This window comes from Pipistrellus kuhlii, unplaced genomic scaffold, assembly GCF_014108245.1.
Source record: "Pipistrellus kuhlii isolate mPipKuh1 unplaced genomic scaffold, mPipKuh1.p scaffold_m20_p_57, whole genome shotgun sequence".
NCBI classification, from domain to species: domain Eukaryota; kingdom Metazoa; phylum Chordata; class Mammalia; order Chiroptera; family Vespertilionidae; genus Pipistrellus; species Pipistrellus kuhlii.
This window is the reverse complement of record NW_023425559.1, coordinates 21998-48205: the sequence shown is the minus strand read 5'-3', so window position 1 is coordinate 48205 and position 26208 is coordinate 21998. Positions and strand designations below refer to the sequence as shown.

The window sequence follows — 26208 nt, the reverse complement described above, 5'->3', positions numbered from 1 at the left end:
ACAAGGAGGGTGAGTGTCTGTCATGTCATCGCTCTGACAGACTGCTCCCCAGACTTCTCCAGCCGCAGGCAGCGTCCCTGCCCTGAGCCCCCAGGGCCGCACCTGAGTGGGCAAGCCAGACTGGTGGGCACGGGCCAGGGAGAGAGGACCTGGGTCCCCCCTTCAGAGCCAGGTCCCCGGGGATGTCCAGGTTCCTGCTGTGCTCCCAGGGGGACTCTGGTCAGCGGAGGCCCAAGGAGCGTCAGCAGCCTCCACAGCCTGGCTGGTCAGGGGCGGCTCTCCAAGGTCAAGGCCAGGGGAGAGGCTCTTTGATTGGCCTCAGGGGGGAGGGGGCAGGGTCTTTTTAAGTGATGACGTGGACCGTCCTGATGGCCAGGCCCAGCGTCCCAGAGAATGAGACCCTGGTGGCAGGATGGGGACGAGGCCTTGGGGGTGAAACAGAAGTGGGGGTACTAGACCAGGGCTTGGAGGAGACACAACCAGGACCTGTCACCCCCCATCCCCCCAAACCTAAAACGGAAAGGTCCTCCCCAGCCAGGCCCTTCTCTGCAGCTGCAGGGGCTGCACACTCAGCAGGGGCACGGAGAGGCTGGGGACAGGTGGGTTGGGCCTCTCCTGCACACGGTTCCCCACAGAACTGTTTCCGTTGGACCCAGAGCAAGTCCGTTCACCTCCCAGAGCCCAGCGTCTGCCCTGTAAGCGGGGGCAGCCGCCGGTGAGGGGGGGGGGGTGTGGGCCGCCGGGCCGCACGGGGTCTCTGGCGCCCAGTGTAAAGACTCGGGCACTTGGGGCAGTGGAGCGCTGGCGCAACCTCAGGCCCACCCAGCGACCCGGGGCCTGGGGTGGGTCCGGCCGGAGCGCCGAAGCACCACTTCGCAGTTGGCAGGTCCAGCGAGCACCGAGGAAAACGGGTGGTTTCTGAGATTTTATGGTGTGTGTGTGTGTGTAACACACACTACGTGCAGCTACCTTAATTTATAGCTGGGGAACGGTACTTATGTATACAGCCGAGTAATTGCCACCCAAAACCAGGTCTGAAACCGTGCCCACGAGCTGATCTTGACAAATCACGGGAAAGGGGGCCCGGGTCCTTGTTTTCATCTTTGGAGTCTGGAACCTAAGGCTTTTGACCTCGGGTTCCAAGCCTGCCCTCGCTGGGCAGGTGGGGAAACTGAGGCTGGGGGAGGGGTCTCCCGGCAGGGGCGGGAACGTGTCCGACGCCCCGCCGGTTCCGGACCTTGGGCTCCCCACCCCCAGGTGTTGGGTGCTGGAGAGACGGGCGGGGTGGGTGGGTGGGTGGCGGAGGTGGGCAGACGGGGGCGGAGCCGAGCGCAGCCCCTCCCCCTGCGGGCCGCCCCTGCGCGCGCCCGCCGGCTAATTAGCAGCGCGGTTTGTTTACAAACAAGGGCGCTCTGCGGGTGCGCGCCGCCCGGCTGTGCGCCGCCCGGTGCCAGGGCGCCCCCAAACCCCGGGCTCGGAGGCCCCGGGGGCGTCTGGCGGCGGGCGGGCGGGCGATGGCCGCGCTCCCGCCTTTTCCACGCCACCCGCGGGCGCCAGGAAATTCGCCCGAGAAGCGCGTCCCCTGCACCGAAGGGAGGGCCTCCTGGGGTCCCCGCCTCGTCGCCGGGGTCGGAGGGGGTGGAGGGGCGCCCCGCCCCAGCGCGCCCCCCGGGCCGCGTCCGGGGGGGCGGGGGGAGGGCGGGGGCGCGCGGGGTGGGGCGCGGCGCCGGGGGGGCCGGGACATGTAGTCCGCGCGCCGCCGCCTCCCCCGGGCAGCCCGGGCGCGGCCCCGGCCGCGGACTACGACTCCCGCCAGGCTCCGCGGCGCGGCGCCCGAGCCCCGCTCGGCTCCGGCGCGTCTATTATGCTGCCGGGGCCGGCGAGCCAGAGAGGAGCCGGCCGCGCGGGCCGGGAGGGGACGGCCGCCGGAGCCGCCGAGGCCAAGTACGCCTTTCTCTTGCTTCCTTGCGCGCGCGGGGCGGCGGGCGGCGGCGGGCCGGGCGGGCCGGGCGGCGCGGCCCCGAGTCCCCGGCGCAGGCCGCCGGCGGGTCCGGGGAGCCGGGCGCCCCAGCCTCCGCCGCCGCCGCCTTTGTGCGCGGCCACGATGCAACAAAGCGCGGCGGCCGCCCGGGCCCCGCTCCTCGCCCGCCGCCGCCTCCCTCCCTCCCGCCCGGCCGGCCGCGGCCTTGCTCGGGGGGCGGCGCCGCGGCCCGGGCCGGCTCGGGGGCGTCGCCGCGGGCCGGGGCGCGGAGCCTGGAGTTGGCACGGCCCGCGCCCGCCGGCGTCTCCCGCGCGTCCAGCCTCACGGAAGGGATTTTTCCCCCTGCGCTCGGCCCGCCATCTTTTGGAGGGAGGACGCGGCGGGGAAGGCGCGCGGCGCGTCCCGTGCGCTCCGGCGCCACTTTCTCGGCGCGCGCGCCCCGCCCGCCAGGCTCCCCGCCGTCGACGCGGCCGGGGCGGGGGGCGAGGCCAGGCCCGAGCCCGGCTCTGCGCGCGGCCGCCCGGAGTCAGGGCCCGCGGGTGGCGCGGCCCGAGGGCAGTGCCCTCCCGGAGTTGGGAGCCCGGGCAGGGCCGCTGCAGCCGGGCGGGAGGAGCCGCAGCCTCCCTTGGAAAACAGCCCGGAAAGCCCTGATCCGCGCGCGGCCGAGTTGGAGCGGGAGGAGCGGGCGCTGCTCTGCGCCCTCCTCGGAGTGGGCATGTTGCAAGCCCCTCGGGGAGCAGGGCTCACCCCAGGCCTCGGACGTCCACATGTTCTGGGGGCGGGGGTTCTTCGTGAATAAAGCTGGGGGCTGGGGCGGCGGCCCTCTCTCCACAGGTGGCTCCTGGGGGGCAGGGCCGGTGGAAGCCTTGGGAAATCTCTCCCGCGGAGCCAGGGGCAGGTTTGCAAAAATAAGAAATGGGGTCACTGCGGGAGGGGTTGGGGGGCTGGGTGGGAGTTCTCTCCTTTGGGCCCAACCCCTGAGTGTCCTGCGACCCTTATTTTTGGCCAAAAGCTTTCTGCCCAGAATTTCATAACGTGCCCCCGCTCCGTCTCCGAGTTAGCCTGGCTATGGACGCAGAGTTGGGGGTGGCGGGGTGTCAGTGGGCTAACTCCCAGCCGGACAGGCCCCTCCTCTCAGGCCCTGCTCCTTCCCCGCTCTCCCCCCCTCCCCGCGGCGGGAGGTGCCTGGGCCCTTTCTCTGCTCTGTAACGTGTGCTCTGCTCCGTGGCCTGGGTGAGGGGTGGCATGCTTCGGGGGGATTCTGACTTTTAGGGGAACCCAGCAAAGGCCTGAGCCCCCGGGGGAGGGGGCTGGGCCCCGGAGTTAGGGACTCCTGCCCTGCCCTCCCCGCAGCTCTGAACGTGGGCCTTTCATTTGCAAATAAAGGTGTGAGTTTGCCCTTGTCTGTCTGGAGGCCTTGATGTGTGCCGGTAGTTACAGATCGGGAAGGCTGGGCGCGGGGTGGGGGCGGGGGCATTTCTCTCCGGTCTTTCTGTAACTTGGGGCCCCCATGCCTGGGCCCTGGGCGTCTGGAAACGCCTCCCAGCAGCTCCTGGGGCTTCGATGGGGCCCCTCACGGGGTCCAGGGAGGAGGGGCTCCTGGGCGGACCTGGTGGGGGTGACTTGGTGTCCCGGAGTCTGTGCCTTTCTCCTGCCGCAGCTCACGTGCGCCCGCCCGGGAAGGGAGTTTGCATGAAGGGTTTGTAAACACGGCTCCCGCCTCGCCTCCTTCCACGCAGCCAGCCTGCGCGGGCGGAAAGGGAAAGTGTGTGCAAGGGGGGGCCTCCCGCTCTCCTTCCCGCCCCTCTTCCCTCAGCCTGGCCAGTTGCCAGCCGACTGTGGTGAGCTGCACGGCCACTTCCTGGTTCTTGGGGGAGAGCCCTGGGGGACGAGGGGGAGGAGTAGACTAACAGGTCCCCAGCGCCCGCCTGGCCGGCTTGTGTCCACTGCCGGTGGGCCTCAGTGTCCTCTGACCCTCACTTCGGGCCAAAGTTTCCTGCCCAGAGTTTCATCATGTGCCCCCCTCGCCCGGCACAGCTGTGGCCGGGAGCTCGCCCGCCGGAGGCTGCTCCGAGGGCATCCTGGTTTTGGGGCCGTTCTGGTGCTGGGTTCGGTGATGTGGGTGGCGCTCCACCCGTGGGCAGGCCCACACCCTGGCGTCTGCGGGCGCTGTCCTGGCAGCATCCTTCCGGGAAGGGAAAGTCGGGGAAGCCGGCGGAGAGCGGGGCCTGCGTGCGCACCTGTGCCTTCTGGGAATTGGGGGGTGGGGCCGGCAACTCTGCTTGGGTGCCCTCCAGCCCATCTGCCCCTATTTCAGGAGATCGACAGGTGTTTGGGTCAGGGGGACGGGTCGCGGGGGCTGGCGCCTGGAGCTCCCTCTGTCCCTGTGGTCACGAAGCCCTTGGATGCCTGCCCCCTGCCCCCTGCCCGGGTGCCTGCTCCTGCCCTCCTGCCAGCAGGGAAGTGCGGGCTGGCACAGGGAGAGTCCCGGGCCAGGACCCTGTGCAGGCAGGTGGGTTAGAGCAGGGACGCCCCAATGGGCCCCGGCTCTCGGCTCAGTACCCGGGGCCGTGTGTCACTGCTGCCAGCTTTTAGCTGTTCTGGGAGAGAACCAGGTCTCAATCTACTCCCTCTTCCTCCCTTTTTTGTTAATCCTCACCCAAGGACATTTTTACTGGTTTTTGGAGCTAGTAGATGGGGGAGAGAGCGGAGGGGGAGAGGGAGACGGACAGACATCAATGTGAGAGACACATCAGATGGTTGCCTCCTGCACCAGCCCTGACCCAGGATGGAACCTGCAGCCACCTCGGTACACGTCCCTGACCCGGAATCAGATCCTGTAACCACTGGGCAACACGAGCCAGAGCCCAATCTACCTCCTTCGTAGGGTCTTTCTAGCCTTGAGTTAGAGTCAGTCAGAAGATGTTTTTGGGGGAGCCCCCCTCCTCCCTGCCTCGGCTCCCCGAAGTGTTGGGCCAGTCATCAGGCTGGGTGGGCGAGGTGTTTGGAAGGGACTTGCCCAGCTCCTGGGGCGTGTCCCCCCGTCCGCTTCCCCCACGTCCGGGGAGCTGGCCTGGTGGCTGCCGGGCGGCATTTCCAGGGTGACGTTCCAGAGGTGATGGCGGGGCCAGGCCAGGGTGTCCGGGTGTCACAGGTCCCGGCTCGCCGTGAGGAGCTGGGTTCGGGTGCGTCTTATCCTGAGGACGTAGTCGAGCGCTTCTGGTGCCAGCCGGGCTCTGCTGGCTGCAGACTCCAGATAAGACGGGCACCCCCTGTGCCCTGTCATCTCCGCTGCCTCCAGGCTGTGCCCCTGGCCGTGTGTAGTTCTTAGCTTAGGGGGGAGGGGGAGACTCACGGCTGTCACTGCTGTCCGGGATGTGGGCCCCCGCAGGCGGCAGAGGGGCAACGGAGTAAAGCCTGCAGCAGCGCGTGGCTGCGGTCTCACTGGTGGGAGGAGGCGCTGGCCTCTGGGAGCCCTTGGGTGGGATTGTCGGTGGGATTGTCGGTGGGGGTGGGGCGGGGCCGCCTGTCCTGTCCCCAGGCTCCAGGCTCTGGTGGCCTTCCTGCGGGCAGGCGGGATGTGCCCGTGTGGTGGGAAGGGGCGGACGCTGTGTGTGTGTGTGTGTGGGGGTGCTTATAGTGCCCACCAGACACCCTGCTTTACCGAGGGCTGCGCCATCCTGGTCCCACTCTGCCTGTCACGCTGTTGATCCCCCGAGGCAGCTGGGGTGAGGGGTGGGCAGGGGCCCTGGGCCCCCGGACCTCGCCCACCGCCGAGCATCTTGGTCCTGAGGCCTCCCAGACCCGGGACCTGCTCTGGACAGAGTGGGCACTGACCACGCCGTCCCCACTCCCCTGCAGACACTCCCCTTTGAGCCCTGGCCCCGGGGAGGGTCTGCAGGGGTGCCCGTGGGGCTGCTAGTCGGGTGTGCTCTAAACCTAGGGGGAGGGTGGGCCTGCTCGGGGCACCTCGCTGTGGGCACTGTTTCCCGCTGGGCATGGCGTGCTCCGGGCGCAGGTGGCGCCCAGCAGGGCCCAGCGGGAGGGGTCCTCACCTGCCCGCTGCCCTCCCGGCCCCAGAGGAGGCAGTTGGCTGTCTGTCACCCGCGCCGCCCTGCCCGCAGGGATCCTGTTTCCGAGGCCGAGGCTCCAGGGCGGCCGGCGGGGTGCTGGAAGGCTGGCCTGGCCGCTGGGGTCTGGCACCCGGGCCACTCTCGGCGGGGCCTCCCGGCCTCGGCTCCTGTCCCAGCGGATGGTCAGGCTCCCGGGAGGCGGCGGTGGGATCGGCGAGGGGTACACGGCGGCGTCCAGGGCCTGGCTCTGCCTCTTTCTCTCCGGTGACCTGGTGCCCCTTCGCCTCTGAGCCTCCACCTGGAAGATGGAGCTCACGGGACCCCCACCAGCCAGGCCAGGGGGCACAAGGAGACAGGGCTGGGTGCAGGGAGGAGCCCCGAAGGCTGTGCTTGCCGCCCGAGGTGGGGTTGGTGCGTGTGAGCAGGGCGGGCGGGGAGGCTCAGGCGAGCACAGCCTGCCCCCCCCTCTCTGAGGCGGGTGCTCACTCCCTGGCTTCCCTCCTACCTCCGACCCCCCCCCCCCATGGGCGCTCTCCCCTTAGGCCCTCCGGTGTCCCCACGCTGAGAGCCCCTGAGGACCAGGCCCCATGGAGTCTGAGCCGCTTCTGCCCTCCCCGACCCCAGCCCAGGACGGGTGCCTGCCCACCTTCATCCTCTCCACCCCCACCCCCACCAGGCTCGGCATCGTGACAGGAGGGCCAGTGCGGCTGCTGTAGAATTTTCTAGAATTTTTAAAAATTGATTTTAGAGAGGGGTCGGCAGGTAGAGGGAGGAGAGGAACATAAATGAGAGGGAACTTCAGTAGGCTGCCTTCCGCACCACGCCCACCCACCGGGGACTGAACCTGCAACCTTGACTGGGAATCGAACCCGAGAGCCTTGTGAGTGAGGGCCACCGCTCTAATAACCACTGAGCTACCCGGCCAGGGCGCCTTGGCTTAGGCCTCCACATGGCCAGGTCTCTGTCCATCACTGACTCAGTTTGGGGTGCGGGGGGAACCCTGGGGCAAGTGGGCGGTGGCTACTGATCCTTCTTTCTGGAAGCCACACTCGCCTCCCTGCCCTGGAATGCGGCCTGAGCCCCCCCAGGAGGGCGCCAGGGGACAGCTGCTCACTGGGGGTGGCGTGCCCTCGCTCCGCGACACGTGGGCTCTGTGGGATTTGCCGGGCGGCCCGGTGGCGCGGGTGTGGCCGGCCGGACCCTGGGGGCGCCGAGGCAGAGCCCAGACGCCCGTTGTGCCGAGCGCCCCCTCATGGGGAGCACGCCCTCGTTTGGTTGGTTCCCCTTTAGGGGCGCTCCGGGCTCAGGGCTGTCCCCACGCCCCGACAGCCCCGCCCTGGGAGAGGAGACCCCACCCCGAGACCCCGGCCTCCTGACCAGAGCACCGTGGGAGCCGGCCTGGCCAGACGTGGTTGGTCTGTGTTTTGAGTATCTTTTTCAAAATAGAAATTCCTTCGCGCTTTTTTTTAAAGTATCTTTATTGATTTCAGAGAAGGAGGGAGAGAGAAAAGCATCCATGATGAGAGAGAGAGATGGATCCGCTGCCTCCTGCACGCCCCACACTAGGGGTCGAGCCCACACCCGGCACCTGACCTCCCGGTTCATAGGTCAGCCTTCAGCCACTGAGCCCCGCCAGCCGGGCCTTCGCACTTTTCCTCTGCAGAGCATACGTGCCCGTCTGTCCTCGAGCTTGGAGGAGGCCGGTCTGCACCTGGGCCCCCTGTCCCCAAGGTCACTTTCAGCCCCTGGCTGTCCCCCGCCCGTTTCCTGGCTCCCGGGCCGTGAGGCAGGACTAGGTGACACCTGGGCCTCTGGGAGGTTCGAGAAGGCCGGGCAGGCGGTGGCAGCACCGGAGCAGAGGCCTGAGGAGGCGAGGGTGCGGTGAGCGGGCCGTGGATCCCTGCCGCCAGGACAGGGAGAGGAGCCGGGGGCACAGTTCGCCCTGCAGGCCGGCGAGGGGCGGTGCCGTCACCTGAGGGTCTGAGTGAGGAAGGCTGACCCCCGACATGGCTGACCTGCCCACTGAGCCACCTGCAGACCCGGGGCTGTGAGGCCGAGGACCGCGAGGCGCCATTCGCTCCGGGAGGGTGTGGAGGGGAGGAGCCGGCTCCCCTGCGGCTGAGTAAGAAGTGCCTCCTGGATTCTGAGCCGCCTCCACTCGGTGGCAGGGGCAGAGCGGAGGGTGCCAGCCAGCGTTTCCCAGTCAGCGTGGGGACGGCCTCACCCGCGTGCCAGCAGTCCTGGCGCAAACACGCCACGTGGCCCACGGCAGGCCACCTCCGGGTTCCACCGGTGTCACAGCCTGGCCGCCATCACAAACCCACAGCGTTCTCGCGGTTACCGTGGAACCTCGCTCGCTCGAGGGCCCGCCTGCCAGGCTCGGCTCTGCGTGTCCCGCTCCCTGGCTCTGGATTTCTCCCTGAGCCTCAGGGCCTGGAGGATCGCCGGCCGCTGCGGGTGGAGTCAGCCGGGGCGGGCAGTGAGCTGAGCCGGCAGCTTGGTCCCCTCTGGACGGCAGCCGCCTCCCCACCCCTGCGCCCCGCCGCCTGGGGGCCGTGTGCTCAGGCGGCCTTTGGCCGCCGTGTCTCTGTGCCCTGCGTGAGTTCTGTGGTTCTGTGGCAGGTGAGCCGGCTGGCCCAGGGCAGGCGGCTGTGCCGTGGGTGCGGGTGCGGGAGCCCGTGGTGGCCGGGCGAGGCGGCGGGGCCGCGGTGACCGCTCCCTCTGTGTCCCTCCTCCCCAGGCGCTGCCCGGTCGGGCCTGGAAATGGGGAGGACGCGAGGGCCGCCCTGAGCCGCTGCCGCGCCGGCCCGTGAGCACGCCGCCGGACGATGTCCACCACGGCGACGGCCGCCCCCGCGGGGCTGCCGGGGGCCCCGGGCCCCGTGAACCCGCCCCCGCCAGAGGTGGCCAACCCCGCCAAGCCCGGCCGCAAGACCAACCAGCTGCAGTACATGCAGAACGTGGTGGTCAAGACGCTGTGGAAGCACCAGTTCGCCTGGCCCTTCTACCAGCCCGTGGACGCCATCAAGCTGAACCTGCCCGTGAGTCCGCCCGCGCCCACCTGCCCCGCGTGGCCCCGGCCTTGGCACAGGTGGTGCCCGAGATGTGGCTGGTGGCGGTGCTGGCGAGCCAGGCATGGCCCGGGCCTCCGGAGGGCGGGGCACAGCTCAGAGCCCATAGAGAGCTACGACCCCAGAAGAGGAGCTACTTGGGGCCCAGGGGAAGAGGGCGCTGCTCCTGGTGCAGGGAGACCCTGTGGTTTGTGGTGACAGCAGGGTCCAGGAGCGAGGGCCCTCCTGTGTGCGCTCCCTCCCCCCTCTCCGCTCCCCGCCATGCTCTCCGCTGATCGCCGAGGTCAGTCGCTCAGAGTGGCCCAGGTGCCGACCCGGCGTCGGATGGCTTTCCTCCTTGTACCCAAATGGAGGGCCCGCGTTTCCGGGCGCCCTGGGTCAGCACTCGGTGGCTGGGTTCCGGGCCGAGCCCAGCCCTGCCCGCCTGCGGCCCTTGGAATGGGGGTTGGGCTAGGCCCCCCTCCCCAGCGAGATGGTTCTGGCTCTCTGAGCCCCTCCCCCCACCTAGAACCCAGGTCAGTGAGGGGTCCCCAGCCGGCCGGGCGCTCGCCCCGGACCGCACGCCCCTGCCCTCGGGGCCCAGGCGCTGGCAGAGACTTGGAATTGCGGGAGGAGGATGTTGCATCCGTCAGTGACCCTCTGAAATCTCTTCCCTAGGATTATCATAAAATAATAAAAAACCCGATGGACATGGGGACTATCAAGAAGCGACTAGAGAACAATTATTATTGGAGTGCCAGCGAATGTATGCAGGACTTCAACACCATGTTTACAAACTGTTATATTTATAACAAGGTGAGCAGACGGGGTGGCGCGGGCCCCCTAATGAACGCCCCAGGAGCCGCCAGCCAGCCGGGGGCGCCTGGACTGGCCTGGGCGCTCTGCACCCTTGGGCCCTGATCCCCACACGTGACCTCACACACGGCGGGCCCAGACCTGACGGGAGGATTGAGGCCTTCCAGGAGGGGACATACACCGAGCTCTGTATTTATTTTAAAATACATTTTTATTGATTTCAGAGAGGAAGGGAGAGGTAGAAAGATCAACGATGAGAGAGAATCATTGGTTAGCTGCCTCCTGCACGCCCCTTACTGGGGATTGAACTGCGACCTCCTGGTTCATAGGTCAGTGCTCCACCACTGAGCCACACCGGCTGGCTGGTGGTTTTCTGAATTTAATAAAACAGTTTCTGCATTAGCACGTACTCTTTTTACCTCTCTCCTGCCCCACCAAAATGTCTTTACAAGTTTTACTCTCTGGTTTCAGAGCGAGAAAGGGAGAGACATGGGCTTGTTCCATTCATTTAAAACACTCTCACTGGTTGGCTCTTGTATGTGCCGTGACCTGGGGTGGAACTCGCAGCCGTGGCGCCTGGGAGCGAAGCTCCAACCCTTGAGCCGCCCGGCCAGGTCCTCTTACCATAGAGGTCGCCAGCCTTTCGGACCGCCCGGACTGCCAGTGGCCCGCGGGCCACCAGCTGGCGACCGCCGTGTTAAGTTCCTCCGTGGGGTCGAAACCGGTGTGGCTCAGCGGTAGAGCGTCGGTCTGCGGACCGAAGGGTCCCGGGTTCGATTCTGGTCAAGGGCATGTACATTGGTTGCGGGCACATCCCCGGTAGGGGGTGTGCAAGAGGCAGCTGGTCGATGTTTCTCTCTCATCGACGTTTCTAACTTTCTCTCCCTCTCCCTTCCTCTCTGTAAAAAATCAATAAAAAAAAGTCCCTCTGTGGGTGTTTCTGAGTCAGCCAGCGTGTCCTGCAGGCGCGGCTCCTTCCCGGCGTGTAACCTCGGCTCTCCCGTGTCTTCAGCCCACAGATGACATAGTGCTAATGGCCCAAGCCTTAGAGAAAATTTTTCTGCAGAAAGTGGCCCAGATGCCCCAGGAGGAAGTTGAATTATTACCCCCCGCTCCGAAGGGCAAAGGCCGGAAACCGGCTGCAGGAGCCCAGAGTGCAGGTAACGGGGCGGGGTCCTACCCGGGGCCGGGGCTCAGCGAGGCGCAGCCCGTCCGGGACGCGGGCCTGGGTGTTGTCCGCCTGCCCTCGAGCACGCTGGGAGGAGCGGTCGTGGGCCTCGTCTGGAGCCCCGGCTGTCCCTCTGTCCCTCCGAGGACGCTCCCCTTTAAGCACTTGTATTCTCTGGGCGGGAGAGGCTGTGTCAGCTGTTGGGGAGCCCAGGGTCTCACCTGGCCCTGGAACCCGGCAGGGAGGTGTGTCCCGGTGGACAGGCTGAGGGTGGCCGAGCCTCGAGAGAGGCAGGCGGGTCGCCAGCAGGGGGACTGTGGGTGGCTTAGTGGCTCCAGGCGGGTCACTCCGATGGCTCCTGACGGAGTCCGGCTTAATCCCACTCTCAGGCTCCGGCCTGGCTCCGGCCCACAGGGCTGCGTGGCTCGTCCTGGCCAGAGGGGGAGGCCCTGTACTTGTTGGGGGAGCACCCACAGAGGCGGCCGAGATGTAGGGCCAGAGTCTGGGAAGCAGGGCCCCATTGATGTCCGGTCGGCTGCGGGGATGGTCCCGGAAGCTTCTGGAAGGATTGCGTCTGCCCAGGAGCGGGGCCTGTCCAACCTCCTGTCCTCTCGCCAGGTACGCAGCAAGTGGCGGCCGTGTCCTCTGTCTCCCCGGCGACACCCTTCCAGAGCGTCCCCCCCACTGTCTCCCAGACGCCCGTCATTGCTGCCACCCCCGTGCCAACCATCACCGCAAACGTCACGTCGGTCCCCGTCCCCCCGGCGGCCGCCCCCCCGCCTCCGGCAACACCCATCATCCCCGTGGTCCCTCCCACGCCTCCCGTCATCAAGGTGAGCGAGTGTCCAGGGCTTGTCGGGGTTCCCGGGTTTGGAGGCCGGAGCGGCGGGCAGGCGGGGACTCTGCCGCTGTCCCTGGCCACCGGCCATGTGCGTGTTGGGCGCCGGGTGCATGTGGTTCTCACCGGATGGTTCTCGCCGGGCCTGTGATGCGGACAGGGCGACCGAGGCTCGGGGGCTGCAGGTCACATGGCTGGCGGGGGCAGGCTGCACTCGAACCCCAGGCCTTGGCAGTGCACGGGTCCAGGTGGGAAAGGTGTGCGAGAGGAGGGTGGGAGGGTCCCGGCCCATCTGCCCCACCCTGTGCACACTCAGGTTTTCAGCATTGGCGTGGGGAGGGCAGGCAGTGGATCGCCGCCCCCCCACTGTGCCCCTCAGCGTGAGCACCGCACCTTTGCCTCCCCCTCGCCTCTCTCCCACCTTTCCCCCTCTCCTGGGAACGTCCACGTGGGACTGCCTGGCTGCCTGGTCAGGCACAGGTGTTCCGCCGGGCGGGCCGGCCGGCGGCCGCGGGCACTGACTCGTGTCGTCTTCTCCGGTTTGACCTCGCAGCAGCCCTCTGGGGCAGGCAGTGTTCCCCCATCTTTCAGATGAGGAGCAGGCGCCCAGAGGGTTAATGGCCCCCAAAGGTAACGCGCCTCCGTGGCCCCCACCCCGGCCTTCACTGCCTGCACTCGGGGACGGCTCCCGGCCCGGCCGCACTGCCCGCCCGGCTGGTTTGGAGCATGTCCTGTGTGCCATGGCCAGACGGGCCCCGGGCCCCTGCGCACGTGCTTGGCATTTCCGGGTGCCCGTCGGGAGCTGGTGGATAGCCGGCTCGGGCCCCCTGTCGTCTGGGGTCGGGGGCTCGTTGGGCAGCGACCCTGGCGGCTGTAGACAGCAGACCCGGCTGAGGCCCTCTTGGCCGCTGCTGCCTGAGCGGAGACGTGGGAGCCAGCTGAGGGGTCTGGGGGCACATGGCGCGAGGCCCCAGAGCCGCGGTTGTGCCAGAGAGACCTGTGGGCCCGTGCCCGGGCGTTAAACATGCTCTCGCTGGACACACCCCCTCTGACGGGGGGTCAGCATCCCACCCCCACGGGAGAGAGGCCCTCGCTGGCTCCCGCTGCCTTCAGAGTGGAGTTCAGGCCACCCCTCAGCCCTGCTGCTCCCACCCCACCCGCATGCCTTGCCCTCTCTTGCTCCAGACCGCCCTCCCACCCGCCCCAAACCCCCGCCCCCGAGGGCATCAGTTTTGAGGTCCTTGTTGGGACGTTCCCTCTGTTTGGCGAGGGTCCTGGTGGCGGCCTGTGGTCACGCCTGACCCGGAGCCCCTGGCGCAGCGGCCCGGGTGCTGGTCAGGAGCGGGTGATTGCATGCTGCCCTCACGAGCTGCTGTGACCCCGGGGCCTGGGGCGCAAAGGGAGAGAGCAGCTCAGGGAGGGTTCGAGTCCCGCCTCACCACTGCCAGCCGTGTGACCTTGGGCCGGCGACGCGGCCCTCTGAGCCTCCGTCCCCACTGCGGGGGCAGCTGGGAGGATGGACGCGGCCGAGCCCGCATGGCTTTGCCCGCTGCCTGGCCGGGAGTCGGTGCTCCAGAGCAGCTGCCACGACTCAGTCTCAGCCGGCTTCGCCCCGGCGCTCGCTCACGGGTGGTTTTGCTGTCGCAGAAAAAGGGCGTGAAGCGGAAAGCAGACACGACCACGCCCACGACGGCCGCCATCACCGCCAGCCGGAGCGAGTCGCCCCCGCCGCTGTCGGACCCCAAGCAGGCCAAGGTGGGGGCCCGGCGGGAGAGCGGCGGCCGCCCCATCAAGCCGCCGCGGAAGGACCTGGAGGACGGCGAGGTGCCCCAGCACGCGGGCAAGAAGGGGCGGCTGTCGGAGCACCTGCGGCACTGCGACAGCATCCTCAAGGAGCTGCTGTCCAAGAAGCACGCGGCCTACGCCTGGCCCTTCTACAAGCCCGTGGACGCCGAGGCGCTGGAGCTGCACGACTACCACGACATCATCAAGCACCCGATGGACCTCAGCACCGTCAAGGTGCGCGCGCGCGGGGCGGGTGGGCGGGCCTCGCTGGCACCGGCTCCTGGGTCTGCCCGCAGCCCCACAGGGAGGGGCTCTGCCCGGCAACGCTGCCCCTTGGTCCCCACTTCCCGTTTCCTCCACTTCCCTCTGTCCTGGAGCGCCGCAGGTTTCTGTGATGGGTGCGTGTGTTGTGCGGGGGTTAGGCGAGGAGGCGCTCCCACGTGGCCACGCCCTCACCAGACAGAAGCAGCTCCGGAGCGGGGCTTCCTGCCGGCGTGTCTCCGGGCTCGGACAGGGGCAGGCGTGGGCAGGGGCGTCTCACCCCCCGTCCTGGTGTGTTACAGAAGAAGATGGACAGCCGCGAGTACCCGGACGCGCAGGGCTTTGCGGCCGACATCCGGTTAATGTTCTCCAACTGTTACAAGTACAACCCGCCCGACCACGAGGTGGTGGCCATGGCCAGGAAGCTGCAGGTAACCTGGGCGCGCTCTGGGGGCTGGGGCCGGGCCGCTGGGCGAGGTGGGGTCAGGGCCGGGCCGTACGGAAGACCCAGGTGTCTTAGGATGTCCAGCGGGAGGCCCCGGAGCCACGTCCGTTGACCTGGTGGCCATGTGCTGGCCGGCCGCCACCTGCTGCCTGGCACTTGGTGCCAACAGGCCCCTCAGCCTTCTAGGAGCTACAGACTCCGGTGGGGGCAGCACACAGGACGTTCCGGCCGAGGGGGAGGGAGAGGGCTGGTGTCGGCCCCTGCAGGCTCGCTGACCAGAGGGCTGGCCGGTCCCTGCGCTGGGGGAGGTGGGGCTGCGGCCGTGGACACTCGGTGACAGCGGCCTGTGCAGCCTGTGCTCTGTGACAACAGTCTCCGGCGGACGGACAGCACGCGGGAGGAAGGCGCGTGGAGGCCCGGGGCGCCCGGCACTCAGGCAGCCCCCCCGCTCTCCCGCAGGACGTGTTTGAGATGCGGTTTGCCAAGATGCCGGACGAGCCGGCAGAGGCGCCCGCGCTGCCGGCCCCTGCAGCGCCGGTGGTGAGCAAGGGCGCGGAGAGCAGCCGCAGCAGCGAGGAGAGCTCCTCCGACTCGGCCAGCTCGGACTCGGAGGAGGAGCGGGCCACCCGGCTGGCGGAGCTGCAGGAGCAGGTGAGCCCGCCCCGCCCCGCGGCGCCCGGGGGCGGGGCCCGGGAGCGCGGCCCTGGGGGCCCCCGCCGCCTGGCCCGCAGGCTCTCGGGGATGAGGCTGTCCTGACCCGGCCTCTGACCCCCGGCCTCACTCTCCTCGTTTCCGAGTCGGGCTCCGCTCCCCGCTGCTCGAGCGGCTCTGACGATGGATTGAGAAAAACGCGAACGGAACCCGCGGGGGCCTGATACCGGGGTTCCGGCAGGGAGAAGAGCGGAGTGGGGTGGGCCTTTGGCTTTGACCGGAGCCTCCCGAGAGATGACGCTGCCAGGAAGACGGCCGAGAGCTGCCTGCTCCCGCCCGGTGGGCGCGGCCGCCCTGTGCCCCGGCCGCCGGGGCGAGAAGCACAGAGCACTCGGCACGCTGCCAGCCCGCGTCGGCACCGGATCCCTCCGCCCCTGGACCTGCCGGGAACCCCGCCTTTACACAGCCGTGTCAGCCTTTGTCCGCCTCACCTAAAAATAAAGTCGAATAAGAAAACCGCCAGCCACCATTTACCGCGTCCTTACTGAGCCTGCCGAGCCCGTGCCCGTGTCACAGGCTGGTCGTCTGCTCTCTGCGCCGCCGGTGACCAGATGCCTTCTCCACAGGTCACCGAGGAAACGGGCCCGGCGAGGGGCCCGCGGCCACGGGCAGTGGGGGCAGAGCCGTGGCTCCCGGGCCGGCGTGGCCCGAGGCGAGGCGGCCGCTGTGCCCGGGGCCCGCTCAGCGCCTGCTCTTTTGCAGCTGAAGGCCGTGCACGAGCAGCTGGCCGCCCTGTCTCAGGCCCCCGTGAACAAGCCAAAGAGGAAGAAGGAGAAGAAGGAGAAGGAGAAGCGGAAGAAGGACAAGGACAAGGAGCGGCACAAGGCCCGGTCCGAGGACGAGAAGAAGGCCAGGGCCGCCCCGCCCGCCAAGCAGGCCCAGCCCAAGAAGCCACCCTCCAAAAAGGCCAGCAGCACGACCGTGGCCAGCAGGTGGGCCTGCCATCCGGGACCAGCCTCGCGCCCAGGGGCTGCGTGGCGGGAGGAATGTTGGGCGTGGGGCTCGGCGTGGCCCCGTGGCTGCGAGTCCTGGAGGCTTACAGGGTGGGGGGCTGTTGTTCTTGTCCTGTATCCCCTCTGTGCCCTCTTCCACCTTCTATCCCCCGCCACCAGCACCATGAGACCGTTTATAGGTCTATCCTGTATAGTAAAGGCCTAATATGCAAATGGGCCGAAAGGTGGGATGACCAGTCGCTATGACGCGCACTGACCACCAGGGGGCAAGACGCTCAACACAGGAGCTGCCCCAGCCTGCAGGCCCCAGGCCAGCCAAGGCAGGTGCCAGTGGGGGACGATTGCCCCAGCAGTCGCTCCACAGAGGGAGGCGACCGGTGGTGGTGGTGAGGGACAGGATCGGTGAGTGGGCCCCCAGGCACCTCGCCAGTCACCCCACAGATTGGCCCTGATCACCAGCCACGCCTAGGAACCCTACCTGTGCGTGAATTTAGTGTACCGGGCCCCCCCTGTGGGTCCCCTCGGCACGTGCACACAGGCATGTACTAATAAAAGGGTAATATCCTAATTAGACCAGACATCTTCCGGATATCCTTCCGAACAAAGCCACAGTGGCAGGGACCAAGGCAGAGGCGGTTAGGGGTGATCAGGCTGGCAGGGGAGCAGTTCGGGGCATCAGGCCGGTAGGCAGAGGTGATTAGGGGCAGGCAGACAGGCAAGCAGTTAGGAACCAGCGGTCTCGGATTGGGAGACGGATGTTCGACTGTCGGTTTAGGCCTGATCCTTGTGGGCCTAAACCGACAGTTGGACATCCCCCGAAGGGGTCCTGGATTGGAGAGGGTGCAGGCTGGGCTGAGGGACCTCCCACCCCGTGCATGAATTGCATTCACCAGGCCTTAGTGTGTACATCTGTGTGTGTGTGTGTGTGTGTGTGTGTGTATATACAATATGTTTATGTGTGTGTGTGTTTATTGCTTTGGAGAGGAAGGGAGAGGAAGAGATAGAAATGTCATTGATAAGAAAGAATCGTTGATCAGCTGCCTCCTACATGCCCCACACTGGGGATTGAGCCTACACCCTGGGCCTGTGACCTGACGGGGAATTGAACAGTGACCTCCTGGTTCATAGGTCAACACACAACCCTGAACCACATCAGACGGGTGAGACCTTTTCTTTCTTCCTTTTTTTTTAAATTATATATTTTTATTGACTTTAGAGAGGAAGGGAGGAGAGAGATAGAAACATCAATAATGAGAGGGAATCATTGACCGGCTGCCTCCTGCACGCCCCTCACTGAGGATCCAGCCTGCAACCTGCACCCTGGTCATGTGCCCTTGACTGGAATCCAATCTGGGACCCTTCAGTCTGCAGGCTGATGCTCTATCCATTGAGCCACACCAGCCAGGGTGAGACTTTTTCTTACAGAGCATTTAATGCTATACATTTCCATCTAAATGCTGCCTTAATTGTACTCCACAAACTTGATAGGTTGTAATTTTATTTAGTTCAAAATATTTTCTCATTTCCCTTCAGACTTCCTCCTTGACCGTGGGTTTTTAGGAAATGTGTTTATTTTCCAAATGTTTGGGGATTTTTCTGGTTTAATTCCATTAAGGTCAGTGATGAATACTTTTGAAATTGTTGTCTGGTCCTGGCTGGTATGGCTCAATGGATAGAGCATCCCGCCTGCAGACTGAAGGGTCCCAGGTTCGGTTGCGGGCACATCCCCAGTAGGGTGTGCGGGAGGCAGCTGATTGATGTTTCTCTCTCATCAATGTTTCTGGCTCTCTCTTCCTCTCCCTTCCTCTCTGTAAAAAATCAATGAAGCCCTAACCGGTTTGGCTCAGTGGATTGAGCACCGGCCTGTGGACTGAAGGGTCCCAGGTTCGATTCCTGTCAAGGGCATGTACCTTGGTTGTGGGCACATCCCCAGTAGGGCATGTACAGGAGGCAGCTGATTGATATTTCTCTCTTATCGATGTTTCTAACTATCCCTCTCCCTTCCTTCCTGTAAAAATCAATGAAATATATTTAAAAAAAAAACAGAAAAAAAAAAGACTTGTCTGGCTCGGAGCTGGCGAAGGCCCGTGTGCACTGGGGGAGGAAGGGTGTTCGCCGCCGCTGAGAGGCTGGCGTCAGGGAGAAACACACAGAGCGCCCCCCACAGGCAGGCTGACCCCGGGGTCGCTGTCGGGCTGCCTCTGCTCCTGCTGACCGGCTTGTTAACTGCCCAGAGGAAGTAGCTGATCCTCCAGCTGCAGCTGTGGCTTTGCCGTCCCTTCCTTCCTGTTGGATTCTGCTCCCGCGTTTGGGAGCGGGCTGCGGGCGCACACGCCTGCAGGGCCGGGGCGTCCCAGGCCAGGTGGCCCTGTGACCCTCACCCAGCCCTCTTTCTCCGCGGACGTTCCTCCTGGTGGCGCCGCCTCTGTCTGAAGTACCTCGGCTGCTGTCGCTTTTCTTTGATCAGTGTTCCCGTGGGTGGTTCCTCCTCTTTACTTCTAACCTACTCTGTCTTACATTTAGAGGGGGTTTGTGTAGACAGCATGTAAGGCAGGTCTTGTGTGTGTGTGTTTAATATGTTTTATTGATTTTAGAGAGAAAGGGAGTGGGGGAGAGATAGAAATACCCCTGATGAAAGAGAATCGTGGATCGGCTGTCTCCTGCAGGCCCCCCACTGGGGATCAAGCCCACAACCCGGGCCTGTGCCCTTGACCGGAATCGAACCTGGGACCCTTCAGTCCGCAGGCCAACGCTCTGTCCACTGAGCCACACCAGCCAGGGCGGGTCTTGTTTCTTATACAACTTGCTCGTCTTTTCCTTGTAGTCGGTGTGTTTAGACTGCTTACGTTTAATGGCATCGTTGGTGCGCTTGGTCTCGGTTCCCCTGTGGGTCCCCTCTGTCTACCCCCCCTCCCCTGAGCCCCCTCCCGTGGCTGATCGAGCCGTAGGTAGAGGCCAGGGCGAGGCCTGGGCCCAGCCAGCGGGGCAGCCTCTGCTCCGGCCTCAGGAGCAGGGTCTCCCTCCCGTGTCCCTGGAGACACACCTGCAGCCCTCGGGCAGCCAGCCTGGCTCCTCTGCGCGGGGCACCCTGGGGGCAGCATGCCCTTCTGTGAGCCTGGGCTGGAGGGGGCGGAGCCAGGCTGGAGGGGGCGGGGAGGGCCCAGGGGACGGGCTCCATGGAGGCGGGGGGTGGGGTGGGGTGGGGTAAGGGTACAGGGCTCCATGGAGGCGGGGGGGTTGGGGGAGGTAAGGGTACAGGGCTCCATGGAGCGGGCAGTAGGGACGGGGCTCCACGCCACGCGCTCTCCCCCGCAGACAGCCCAAGAAGGGCGGCAAGCAGGCGCCGGCCTCCTACGACTCGGAGGAGGAGGAGGAGGGCCTGCCCATGAGCTACGACGAGAAGCGCCAGCTGAGCCTGGACATCAACCGGCTGCCGGGGGAGAAGCTGGGCCGCGTGGTGCACATCATCCAGTCGCGGGAGCCCTCGCTGCGGGACTCCAACCCCGACGAGATCGAGATCGACTTCGAGACGCTGAAGCCCACCACGCTGCGGGAGCTGGAGCGCTACGTCAAGTCCTGCCTGCAGAAGAAGCAGCGGAAGCCCTTCTGTGAGTGGACAGGACCTCAGGCGCCCCCAACCCCCCCCCTCCCCCCGCAGTTCAGGGGAGCGCCCACAGCCCCACTCTCTTAGCCCCGGGCCGTCTGCTCGGCCGGGGACGGGCGCAGGCGGGTGCGCTCGGCTCCGGTCCCTCCCCGCCGACCGGCTCCGCTCCGGCCTCTCCCGCAGCCTCCAGCGGCAAGAAGCAGGCGGCCAAGTCGAAGGAGGAGCTGGCGCAGGAGAAGAAGAAGGAGCTGGAGAAGCGGCTGCAGGACGTCAGCGGGCAGCTGAGCAGCAGGAAGCCGGCCAAGAAAGGTACCGGGGCTGCCGCCGGGGGCCGGGGGCCGGGGCCAGGCGGGGAGGCCACAGACCAGCTGGAGTTGTTGGCTCCACATGGCAGGAGGCCCGATGTCCTAGCTCTGAGCTCTGCCCGCTCGGCTGGAGGACCCCTCGGGTCACCCCGGGAGGGCAGAGCGGCGGCTCTGTGTCAGCAGGTGGGGTTCCCTCCACCCTGAGCCCATCGGCTCCTTGGGCGGAGTGGGTTCATTTTCCTGTCTCTGGGTGTGAGATGGTCTTACTGCCTCAGCTGTAGGTGCTTATTGTTTTATTGCTCATTTGTTTACATATTTTTCCCAAGTAATTTCTGAGGGACAGCAGCACACACGCCCCCATCTGCGCTCTGTTCACTCCCCACTTTCTGCGCCAGCGGCGGGTGTTCTCGGCCTGTCGTCTGGGCTCCGCCCCCTGGATGCCCCGGAGTCCAGTCCAGGCTGGCGCTGTCCTCTGCGTTAGTGCACACCCATAGGGCCAGCCTCGGCCCACAACCCGCCTACCTCACGCTCCGGGCGTGGGTCCTGGCCTCCCGCAGTGCTGACCCACCTGCTGGTGCACCCCGGGGGTCCCCGAGACCCCCCCATTTGGTCACGTGCTACACGGCTCTCAGGAGAGTGTTCCCTCCACTCAGTGTGTTCCCTCAGATACAAAGTGTGCCTCAGGAATGGCGGGGGGGACAGGGGATAGGGGAGGGGGGTGCAGACACAACCACACACTGCCTCGCCCTGTCCGGCCACCCTCCCAGTCCATGTGCTTCCCCCTCCCGCATGGGATGGGGCTCCAAGCTGGTGACCAGCTCCATCCTGGCCATCCGCGGCCCCAGCCAGTCACCCATTAGCATAAACTCGGGGCGACCCAAAGGATCTTATAAATAACGGCGTTCTTACCCTCCGGGTGTTCCACGGGTCCGAGGAGCTCGGGACAGACCCCCAGAGAAGCCTCCTGAGACCGCAGCCTCACTAACCTCCCTCCTCTGCCACAAACACGTGTACACGTTAACTCCCTCCTCTGCCACAAACACGTGTACACGCTAACTCCCTCCTCTGCCACAAACACGTGTACACGTTAACTCCCTCCTCTGCCACAAACACGTGTACACGCTAACTCCCTCCTCTGCCACAAACACGTGTACACGTTAACTCCCTCCTCTGCCACAAACACGTGTACACGCTAACTCCCTCCTCTGCCACAAACACGTGTACACGTTAACTCCCTCCTCTGCCACAAACACGTGTACACGTTAACTCCCTCCTCTGCCACAAACACGTGTACACGCTAACTCCCTCCTCTGCCACAAACACGTGTACACGTTAACTCCCTCCTCTGCCACAAACACGTGTACACGTTAACTCCCTCCTCTGCCACAAACGTGTACACATTAACTCCCTCTGTCACAAACATGTACACGTTAACACTCTTCCTCTGCCACAAACGTGTACACATTAACTCCCTCTGTCACAAACATGTACACGTTAACACTCTTCCTCTGCCACAAACGTGTACACATTAACTCCCTCTGTCACAAACATGTACACGTTAACACTCTTCCTCTGCCACGAACGTGTACATGTTAACGTTCCTCCTCTGCCACAAACACGTGTACACGCTTACCATGTTAACGTTCCTCCTCTGCCACAAACACGTGTACACGCTTACCAAGTGTCCGAGGCGTGGCGGGCCGTGGCACACAGTGGGGTGTGAGACTGGATGTGCTGCAGAAGCCGTGTGGGTGACGGCGTGGCAGGCGTGTGGCGGGAGTGAGGGGGACCCAGGGGTCCGGGAACAACCTCTCACCCGCTGCGTCTCCCCCAGAGAAATCGGGCGCGGCGCCCCCCGGAGGGCCCTCCCGGCTCAGCAGCAGCAGCTCCTCGGAGTCGGCGAGCAGCAGCTCCAGCGGGTCCAGCTCGGACAGCAGCGACTCGGAGTGAGGCCGGGCCTGGCCACCAGCCCGCGGCCACCGCCCGCGCCGACCTCCGAGTGCCCCCCTCGGTCAATATACTACTTGTGTTCACGCTGCGCGGGTCCTCTTTCATCGGGGGCCGCCGCCCGTGTCGCCTTCCTAGGTCAGAGGCCATCTGCGTGCGGGCTTCGGGGCGGCGTGTGTCCGCAGCGCGGCCGAGTCCGATGGCTCAGGGGTGACCACGGCAGCTGCTCGCCCGGCGGCCGGAGGAGAGCGAGGAGATGGCGGCGGAGCGGCCCGCAGGGCCCCCTCTCCGGGCCCGCCCGTTCCGGGGTGCCCCCTCGGCTGTCTCCGAGGCGGTTCTGTATCCGGGAGCTGGGGCTTCGTCCCCCCGCCCCGGGGTCCGAGCCGCCGCCGCCTGCAGGGGCCGAGGGCGGCCGTCCCGCTGGGAAGAGGCCCCGGGCCAGGCGGGTCCGTGTGGCTCCGGCCGAGCTCTGCGGGGAGAGGGGCTGTGAGGTTCTGACCTTGGCGATGCCAGGAGCTCCCGGGGGCCCGTGGCTGCGTGTGCAGGTTTCATACACTGAAACTTTTACCTCAACTTAAAAAAGAAAAAGAAAAGAGAAAAAGGAGGCTTTTTGTAAGGTTCCGCAGTTTTCTACGAAAGCCCCCCGTGTGTCCCCCGTCAGCGCTGCGCGGCCCCACACTCCACAGCCGCCTCCCACTCTGTATATATGAATACTTTATTTATTAACACATTGGTCATTTTTTTAAAAAACAGAAAAGAAAAACAGAAAAGAAATAAAACAGCAGAGACGCAGGCCTTGGTCTGCGGAGCCCAGGCTCCAGGTGCTAGTCCCTGCGGTGCTCGGCGCCCGCCCGGGGGTGGGGTGGGGTGGGGGGCCCTGTGGGGCCCCGAGACGCGCCAGGCGCTCCGCCCGGCACCCGCCCCTCGCTCGCTCGTGCAGTTGTTTTGTACTCTGGTCTCTCCAGGACTGTTTCAACCGAAGCCGGTTTAGGGAACCCCAGTATATAATGGAGACTTTGTAATCTGAGAGGGGGAATGTATAGTAAATCAAGTCTTGATTTTTAACTTTCTATTGTAAAGAGAAGAAGAATATAGAGTTTAACAGAAGTATGTTCTGGTTTTGTGTTGCCGGGGGCTCCCTCCGGCCTCTGAGCGCAGAGATGCCCGCCCGCCCGCCCGGGTCTGGCAGCGAGGCCCCGGCCGGGAGTGCACACTCGGCCTTCCCGCCCGCCCGGCCCCGGTGCGGGCCCTCCCCTCCGCCGCCCCATCCGTCTTCCAGCCTCTCGTGGGGGCCAAAGAGCCTCCGGCTCCAGGAGGGCCCCCGCTCACGCCTTTTCCGTTCAGCAGGATGGCCGAGGCGGGCGTCTCCCAGGCAGCCCGGGCGCCGCCTGCGTGGGTGCCGGTCCGGGTGGCTGGGCTCAGCGGTGCCCTGGCCACATCGGCTCCTGGCCGTGGGGCGGGGGCCCGCACTCTGCTGAGGGCTTGGCGGTTCCATCTCCTTACTGTGGGACCCCGATGCTTGGTGAGTTCTGAGCCAGCTTGTTAAACTTTGAAGTTTTGTTTATAAGAAATATATAAGTGGGTTTTAAAACTTGCCATTTTTAAAGTTTCCCTAGTTTTTCAGAGTGTTTTCTAAAGAGCCTTTGGCGGCACATTAACCTACGACAGGAACCGGTGCCCGGGGCTCCCGTGGAGCGCCAGCCCCGCCTGGGCAGCGAAGGGTCACCGGGAGCTGCTGGCGGGAGGAGCGCGCCCGAGTCAAGCACAGAGGGAGCCGTCCGGGCGCGACAGCGGGTTCCCGGACCTCCCCGGGCCGCTGTCGCTGCTGAGCCCACAGTGCAGCCCCCACGGCTTTGTCCTCCAGAGTCCGGGCCCCTCCTCCAGCCTCAGCTCACCTCTGCTGGGAGGCTGCGGCGGGCCGGGCGGGGCCCTGTGGGCAGGAGCGAGGGGCCTGAGCCGTGAGGGAAGTTCGCGCGTGTTCAGCAGGTTGGCCACGAGAGGGAATGGCTTTGGACGCGGCCTCGTGGCCGTGACCGTGACCGTGATGCTCAGGGCAGGTGCGGCCGCGGCAGGACGCCCTCCCACCACGCGCTGTGAGGTCGCCTTTGTGTTTGGTTTGTTGTTTTGCGGGTTCACGTCCTTCACCGTCGTCCGGGGAGAAGCGTCCAGAGCGGCTGCTCCCTCCTCGTCGACGCTTCCCCAAGTTTTCCTTTTTATATTTAAAACGTTACTTTTCTGTATGATGTGCATGCGAGTTTACCGTACCTTTTCTTAAACTTTTTAGTGCCGTTTCTAGTATATTCCTGTAAATGTCCGTTACTGAAAACGAGTCCATTGTAAGTAGTTTTGGCCTCCACACCGCGGAATAGAATGGTAGGAAGTGCGCTGATGTTTCTGGTAACCCCGGGCCCTTCTCCTGGGCGTTCGTTTTGTTTTCATAATAAAAGCAAAAAAACAAACACAGGAGGTGCCGGTGTGCTTACCTCTGCGTCTGGCGGCTCCGCGCTCCTGCGGTGGGGTGGGGCGGGAGCACTGCCCTCAGCGCCCCTGGCCTGGAGCTCCGGGCACACCCCAGGGTGCACCCGGAACCGCCCCTCAGATCGTGGCCAGGCACCCCGTCCAAGGGCCTCTGGAACGCCACCCCCGAGTGCGGGTTCCCCCACCTTCCGGTCCTTGCTCCTCCTGCGCCTCCGTCTGCACTCGGGGTTCCTGAGGTTCCCAGGACCTCAGGCTTCAAACAGCAGACTGTCCCCCGACACCACGCCAGACCGGACGGCTTACGGGCCGAGCTCCCCGCTCCCTTCAGCGGGGAGTGAAGAGATGTCCTGACACCACTCTGCGAACCGGGCCGGCCCGCGAAAAGGTTCTTGGCCCGAGTCCCAGCCCCGTGCACCCACTCCCAGGCCCATGCTGGCGGGCACCCAGCCGGTCCCTCCCACACTCGCCTGTCCAGACAGCCCCTCCCCGAGGACCAGGACGGGCGGCATGTCCCCTCAGGCAGGCAGCGGTGCCCGCGTGCCCCAGGGCACGGTCACCTGCACACCGACCTGTGCAGACCCCGCAGGGGCCTCGCTGTGCAGGAGGAACAGGCTTCCTCCAGCGCCGTGCGGCCACAGGCAGCGTGTGGCTGAGAACCGTCGCAGAGGCCAGTCCTGAGCTGAACAGGAGCATCTGGGGGAGCGGGGTGACCCCCCGGCGTCCCTTCCATGTCAGCCGACCAGCTCGCCCAGGGAGGCACAGGGCATGCGGCGTGCATGGTGACAGCAAGACGCTGCCCGCCCGTGGGGGGCCTTGTCCATACCGTCTGCGCAGCTGAACAAGGAGGAAAATCCAAAACGGCGCCCGGGGGCTGCCGCCTGGAGGTGCCTGGGACAGTGTGGCCACGGGACTGTCTGCGTCTCTGGGGAGGGGGAGGTACTGTGTTGGGGGTTAGCAATCATGAGACGCTGAGTAGAGAACCAAGGAACACGTCACGGACCGACACAGACACGAGCAAGGAGAGCCCCGCAGGATGTTTATTCAGAAGAGAACACCGGCTTCGGCAGCGGTCCTCGCGGTGCACACAGCGGCTGCGGGATGGACCAGCGCTGGGTGCTGCAGACGGCGGCCGCAGCCTCGGCCCCGCTGACACTGTCCGTCCGGAACCTGCCGTCCCGGCCTCGCTGCCAGGAACTAGGGCGCTGGCAGGTGCTTCCGTGTTCCTTACGGTCCATTTCCACCTGTTCCGGAGCCGGTGCGTTGTACCGACCGTTCCGGCGACTAGATTTGAAAGGCAGCTGCCGTCGGCCTGTGCGTGCCATCCTGGCCCTGCAGGTAGATTTCCCACTGGTGATGCCTGTTCCTTCACCTTTTGCTAGATCATTCTTCACCAGGCAGAAGTGGACATTAAAAGTAACCTACGCCAAAACCGGTGTGGCTCAGTAGATAGAGCGTCGGCCCGCGGACTGAAGGGTCCCAGGTTTGATTCCGGTCAAGGGCATGTACCTTGGTTGTGAGCACATCCCCAGTAGGAAGTGTGCAAGAGGCAGCTGGTCAATAATTCTCTCTCATCGATGTTTCTAACTCTCTGTCCTCCCTTCCCCTCTGTACAAAATCAATAAAATATCTTTAAAAAAAAAAAAAGTAACCTACGACCGCACGGCTGGCGTGGCTCAGTGGTTGAGCCTGGACCTAAGAACCAGGAGATTGTGGTTTGATTCCCGGGCAGGGCACATGCCCGGGCTGTGAGCTCCATCCCCAGTAGGGGATGCGCAGGAGGCAATCGATCCATG

At 65.4% G+C, this 26208-nt stretch overlaps 1 protein-coding gene across 4 annotated transcripts; it reads left to right on the top strand.

Annotated features, from left to right (window-relative positions):
- The first annotated feature begins 1815 nt into the window (after positions 1–1815).
- Positions 1816–22532, top strand: BRD3 (bromodomain containing 3). 4 transcript variants are annotated; one of them, XM_036417015.2, is made up of 12 exons: positions 1816–1944; positions 8795–9095; positions 9783–9920; positions 10987–11080; positions 11707–11921; positions 13574–13945; positions 14275–14403; positions 14877–15068; positions 15831–16060; positions 19397–19689; positions 19869–19994; positions 21825–22532. In XM_036417015.2, the coding sequence occupies exons 2-12, from the start codon at positions 8883–8885 to the stop codon at positions 21938–21940; spliced, it is 2118 nt and encodes a 705-aa protein (XP_036272908.1). In that variant the 5' UTR covers positions 1816–1944; positions 8795–8882; the 3' UTR covers positions 21941–22532. The 4 variants fall into 4 exon arrangements, with proteins under 4 accessions (XP_036272908.1, XP_036272906.1, XP_045429892.1 ...); XM_036417013.2 differs by having other exon boundaries at positions 10933–11080; XM_045573936.1 differs by lacking the exon at positions 9783–9920 and having other exon boundaries at positions 10933–11080.
- The last annotated feature ends 3676 nt before the right edge of the window (positions 22533–26208 follow it).

Excerpts from the sequence above, each read along its gene's own strand:
- BRD3 (XM_036417013.2), top strand. The coding sequence starts at position 8,883 with ATGTCCACCACGGCGACGGCCGCCCCCGCGGGGCTGCCGGGGGCCCCG. Across the intron at positions 13,946-14,274 it reads TGGACCTCAGCACCGTCAAG|AAGAAGATGGACAGCCGCGA; the intron begins GTGCGCGCGCGC and ends GGTGTGTTACAG. Across the intron at positions 16,061-19,396 it reads AGCACGACCGTGGCCAGCAG|ACAGCCCAAGAAGGGCGGCA; the intron begins GTGGGCCTGCCA and ends TCTCCCCCGCAG.